General features: G+C 38.1%; 1 protein-coding gene across 2 annotated transcripts; it reads left to right on the top strand.

The window, feature by feature from the left end:
• The first annotated feature begins 423 nt into the window (after positions 1-423).
• Positions 424-5,659, top strand: LOC143702590 (CCN family member 2-like). 2 transcript variants are annotated; one of them, XM_077196576.1, is made up of 5 exons: positions 424-563; positions 1,432-1,648; positions 1,825-2,076; positions 2,382-2,593; positions 4,084-5,659. In XM_077196576.1, the coding sequence occupies exons 1-5, from the start codon at positions 507-509 to the stop codon at positions 4,387-4,389; spliced, it is 1,044 nt and encodes a 347-aa protein (XP_077052691.1). In that variant the 5' UTR covers positions 424-506; the 3' UTR covers positions 4,390-5,659. The 2 variants fall into 2 exon arrangements, with proteins under 2 accessions (XP_077052691.1, XP_077052690.1); XM_077196575.1 differs by having other exon boundaries at positions 1,825-2,088.

The following is a 5,659-nucleotide window of genomic DNA, read 5'->3' as shown; positions in this document are numbered from 1 at the left end:
AATGCAATACCGTTTGATGTCAGTCCAAACATGAAGTATGCACGCATATTTTCACACATCACTTGTATGACGTCTAAACATTGTTGCATTACAACAGTATCTGATAAACATTCTAATCTATCATCTGCCAAAACATCTTTAACCATCCTGTAGATTGGCCTACATTAATTTTCCGATAAACGGCAGTCAAACCATGTGCAGAAACCAGACTTTTTCCCATGTGCACGCTCTGGAATCTGTGGTATGATTAATTGAAATGCTGGTCTACAGCATCTCTTGCGTTTTCAAACATTATGGAAAACCATCTGGAATTGAAATATTTTCACCCCTCTGGGTCGCGTGGCATGGCTTGACTCCGGTGGGCTACACCCCATTCTGGTAGTATTTAAAGAGGGGCTCTCTGCTCTCCACTTCACAACAGTCCTGCAGTCTAACCGTGATCACAGACACCAGAGAACCAAAAAAAAAAACGTGGAGTGTGCTTCTGTTGGGAACTCTTTGAGGAAATGGCTGGAACAGTATTCACCAGATCATGCATTGTTCTCTGCTTGCTTATACATATGGTGAGTGAACACATGATTAATATATTCAAAGTAAAAGGACCTGTGTTGCTATAAGCTTTATGCAGAATTGACATGAATTAGCTGATTTGATTATGTAAGTTAATTATGTACTATTTTACTATCATTTCAAATTAAATAATGAGACACATAGGAATTAAATTATCAGTGTACAAGTGTATGTTTGTGCTACTATCTGCAAAGTGAGGCAGTTAGTTGGGGATGTGTTTCACATCTTAAATAGTTTTGGGTAATTGGTCTAATTAGTTTCATTTAATGCATTATAATAAAGTTTCCCATGATAACATGAGAGGGGATTATGTAAGTCACTAACTGGTTTGTGTTCACATGTGATGCTCAGAACAGTGATCTCAATGCAAACTGAATCATTTGAAGGAAAATATTTTGCATACTTTTAATGTATAATATTTATATATACAAGCGGTATTTAATAAATTTGCCTAATTTACTATTATTATTTACTGTTTTATATTCAGTATATCAGTCACTTTTTAAATCTGTCATATTTTTGTCCTGCTTCATATGAGAAGTTATACTAGAGTAATTCCAAAACATCACTTCCCAGTTGACAAATCTACATAATCTGTAATGCATTTTATCCCACCATGTGGCCATCAAGAGTATTGCATATGGACTGTATGATCTGTTAATTTGTCACAGGCAAATATACACATTTTAGAATAAACAGCTGTCAAACAACAGAGAAAACAAAACTTTTGCTCTGTGCATGCTCTGGAATCTGGTATGATAAAACTGTTATTACCACAGATTTATGAAAGAAAGCTTCTATGAGGGATTGCTAAATCTGATGCAAGTTGAAACCCTAACATTGTGTCATTGTTCTATGCAGGCGATGTGTCAGGAATGCTCTCAGCCCTGTGACTGCCCAGCTGAGAGCCCTTTATGTCCTGTAGGCACCAGTCTAGTGCTGGACGGCTGCAGCTGCTGTAAAGTCTGTGCCCGGCAGGCAGGAGAGCCCTGCTCTTTCCTGGAGCCATGCGACCATCATAAAGACCTATATTGTGACTATGGTGTGCTCAGTGACACTGAGACAGGCATCTGTATGGGTGAGTAAATGGGTGCAATGTTGTGTTTTGGAATGTAATTACACATTTGTTATACAAAGAGGAGAGAATTGAAATGAAAATCAATGTTTCTGCATATATTACACAACACTTTTTGTCCACAAGTGGGAGCATCTCATTGTTATGAAGTTGTCTTATGTCTGTTGTATGTGTTGCAGCTCAAGAGGGTCAGACGTGCGACCTGGGGGGTGTGATTTACCGCAGCGGTGAGACGTTTCAGCCTAGCTGCAAACATCAATGTGTCTGCATGAATGGGGAGATTGGCTGCGTACCAACCTGTGCAAGCAACATACGGCTGCCCTCTCCAGACTGTCCCTACCCACGACGTGTCCAAATCCCCGGCAAGTGCTGCGAAGAGTGGGTGTGCGACCAGATCCCACAAGAAGACACCTTCCAGTCAGCAATGGCTGGTAGGTCAATCGGCAAGTCAAATTTTCCTTCATTTTGCTTCACCATGTAGAAACAGCTGCTTCTTTATCAAATCACTCAATCTCCCGAAAGCTCCTGTCATTGGGTATGGGGAGAAGGGGGCCACCTATGAATAAAAATAATGAAAAATGGTCCTGGCGGGCCCTGTGAATTTCCACATTTGAGGTCTTTTTCCATAGCAAACTTATTTTACGAGCCGCTCTGTATGACAATCATATGCTTTCCATTTTCATATAAGTTATTGTCATTGGCACATGGATTTAACATCCACTTTCTCTTCTTTCAGCATATAGAGAAATAACTGATCAGGGTGTCCAGTCTGAGAGTGCAAGGGACAACTGCATCGTTCAGACCACTGAATGGAGTGAATGCTCTGCAACTTGTGGCATGGGTGTGTCCTCTCGTGTAACCAATGACAATGAGCAATGCCAGTTGGAACGGCAGACCCGCATGTGCATGATCCGCCCCTGCCATGCAGAGCTGGAAAAGGACATAAAGGTAAGAAGGGTTGAGAGCACAAAGTAAAGCTGAAAGTATACTTCCCTTGTCCATGTTCCACTCCGGACTGTGGACAGTCCCCATGAAATGATTGTAGTCCTCTATGCATTGCGCATGCACTGAATGTGTCCATCCATGCATATGATCAACAGAGTATACTTTGAAAGGCTTGTGTGATTAATTGTGAGTTAGATGGAGCTGAAGTATACAATGGGCTTTAAAGGGTTAGTTCACTCAAAAATGAAAATTCTGTCAGTAATTACTCACCCTCATGTCGTTCCAAACCCGCAAGTTCATATCCGGAACACAAATGAAGATATTTATGAAGAAATTCGAGAGCTTTCTGACCCCACATGCAACATAACCACCACTTTCAAGGCCCAGAAAGGTAGTAAAGACATCTTTAAAATAGTCCATGTGACAGTGGTTTAGCCTTAATATTATGAAGTGATGAGAATACTTTTTGTGTGCAAAAAACAAACAAATTATCATCGCTTCATAACATTAAGGTTGAACCACTGTAGTCACATGGACTATTTTAAAGATGTCTTTACTACCTTTCTGGGGTAAGAAAGCTCTCAAATTTCATCAAAAATATTTTCATTTGTGTTCTGAAGATGAATGGTCTTACAGGTTTGGAACGAGATGAGGGTGAGTAATTAATGACAGAATTTTCCTTTTTTGGAAACTAACCCTTTAAGGGCGAAACTATGAAGTCCTTGACATGATATGCAGGGGAAATTAGATGCATATTAAGAATTCACTGCTATGACTTATTCACTTGTTCCCTTGTTTTAATTTAGTTAAATCATGGCCATGTCACAACCAATTTTGTGAAAAACAAATGAATACAAGTTGGCCACAATTTACTTAAAATGAGAAAAGTAATTTATGCAATGTAGGGAAAAAGCCTTAATTCGTGGCCATGATTTTGACATCACAACAGGTCATGTGAGGGGCTCCATACGAAAAATACTTTACGCAAGTATTTTATATGTGATTGCATTCTGAAGTGTTTTGCAAATCATAATGTGATGCAAGTATGCATTGTTCCATGGTGCATTATGGCGGCCACTAGTGTAAAATGGGTTGTTGTGCAGTTCAAGTGAACTTCTGTCTGGGTTCCTGAAGAAAATCAGAGCAATTTTGTTAATCAAAATAAACTAAATAGTTAAGCAGGTTAGTTAAACTGTCAACATGATTATATGTAATGGCACAACATTTTAAGATTAAAAACGAAAGTTTTTATTGTACAGCCCGTCTGCATGCGCAAGTGATTTGAGCAGGGAAAATGTAGTATAGACCTACCTGGGCCTTTATTCTATCGGCTCCTTGAATAGGTATAAAGTTTGCTACGGTTAGAGTATTACAAAAACGCATGCCTAATGTGACCCAGTGCATGCCGAGAGTTTGTTTATGATCTTCACATTTTTCAGTAAACCTATCAAAACCGTCTTAAATATTAATAGCCCACCTCTTCCCCATTACAGAGAGGGAAGAAGTGTGTGCGGACCCCAAAGAGCCAGCACGGGATGCGTTTCGAGTTGTCTGGATGCCAGAGTATCAGGCTGTATAAGCCAAAGTTTTGTGGGGTGTGTACAGACGGCCGCTGCTGCACACCTCATGCCACCGTCACAGCCGAGGTGGAGTTCCGCTGTCCTGAGGGTGACACTTTCAGGAAGAGGATGATGTTTATTAAGACCTGCTCCTGTCATCACGACTGCCCCCGGGAGAACGATATCTTCCTTGCCTCAAACTCAAGGAGAATGATTGGGGACTATGATAATGACATGTGAGGAGTTGTCCAGTGTAACACACACACACTGACAATCAAGCACATGTGCACATGAGGCAGCTCCGTGTTTTACTGAACCCTGAAATACTCACGCCCTGTGAGCATAGAAAACTAGAATGTTTGACATGAAGTGGGCATTGTTTATGGCCCCGCAAAACTTCTCTTCTCTTGTTTGTAATTTTTGATGCTCTGAAGTCATCTGGCTGTTTGACTGGTCATGCTACAGCAGACTTGAAGCACTGAGAACTTTGTGTTAATAGGATAGTTCACTCAAAAATGATAATTATGTCATCATTTACTCGCCCTCATGTTGTTTCAAGCCTATGAGCTGTTTTCTTTTTTGTTTTGGGAACACAATAGTGGAGTTTTTGAAGAATCTTGATGCAGCTCTTTTCCATAATTATAAAAATTCATAGTAATCACATCTGTAAAACTCAGAAAAGACACCAATGAAATCAAAAGAAATATAGGACATACAATTTTTAGACAAATTTAAATCAGTAACAATTTGATCACTATAAACTGTTATTGTGTAGAGAACGGGTGAATGAAGAGTCTTTAAAAATTCTCTTTTTTGTGGGTGACATAATTTAGGTTTGGAATACTGTGAGGTTAAATAATAATATTTTTTTAACGATTTGTATTATTATTATAATTTTAATTATAATTATAATTAATTATTATTTTGGGTAAACGATTCCTTTAAGACATTGTGTACTAATGGAGTAGTTAATTTCAAGAACGTTTTCCTCAATACAGGAATAGATTGAAATGACAATAATGTAATCATACAATTGATATATATTTTTTCTTTAATTTGTAAAATGTCATTAGGTCATCATTATTTACAATTATTTTTACCTTACAACAAGGAATAATATTTAACAACTGACGTAATAACTTTCAATGTTTGTATCTAATTGAACACAATCTGTCAAGTATGAAAATCTAAAATGAGTCCCAAAGTATTTTGGGAAGAAAACATTCTAACAAAAGAGGCTCAGATAATGAGATACTGCCTATGCTGTTTACTGTTTATTTAATAGCAAATGAATGAAAAAGAATTGAACAATGACGAATACACCTTGTGTAAATAATGTAAGACCGTGTACAGATTGTACTAATTTATGTAACTGTCGTTTAACTCTTAAATGTAGTTTTGTACGTGTACTGTATTACTCTGTGTTCATTGTAATCACCTGGCAATGATACCAGAGAGTTATTTTCTGATGCACTTTTATTTTCCAATAAAGAAATTATATTTTTATATA

This window comes from Siphateles boraxobius, unplaced genomic scaffold (genome assembly GCF_051911475.1).
Source record: "Siphateles boraxobius isolate OS27281-9 unplaced genomic scaffold, OSU_SipBor_1 35, whole genome shotgun sequence".
Taxonomy (NCBI): domain Eukaryota; kingdom Metazoa; phylum Chordata; class Actinopteri; order Cypriniformes; family Leuciscidae; genus Siphateles; species Siphateles boraxobius.
This window is presented reverse-complemented; position numbering and strand designations above follow the sequence as displayed.

Excerpts from the sequence above, each read along its gene's own strand:
- LOC143702590 (XM_077196575.1), top strand. The coding sequence starts at position 507 with ATGGCTGGAACAGTATTCACCAGATCATGCATTGTTCTCTGCTTGCTT. Across the intron at positions 2,089-2,381 it reads AATGGCTGGTAGGTCAATCG|CATATAGAGAAATAACTGAT; the intron begins GCAAGTCAAATT and ends CTCTTCTTTCAG. Across the intron at positions 2,594-4,083 it reads AGCTGGAAAAGGACATAAAG|AGAGGGAAGAAGTGTGTGCG; the intron begins GTAAGAAGGGTT and ends TCCCCATTACAG.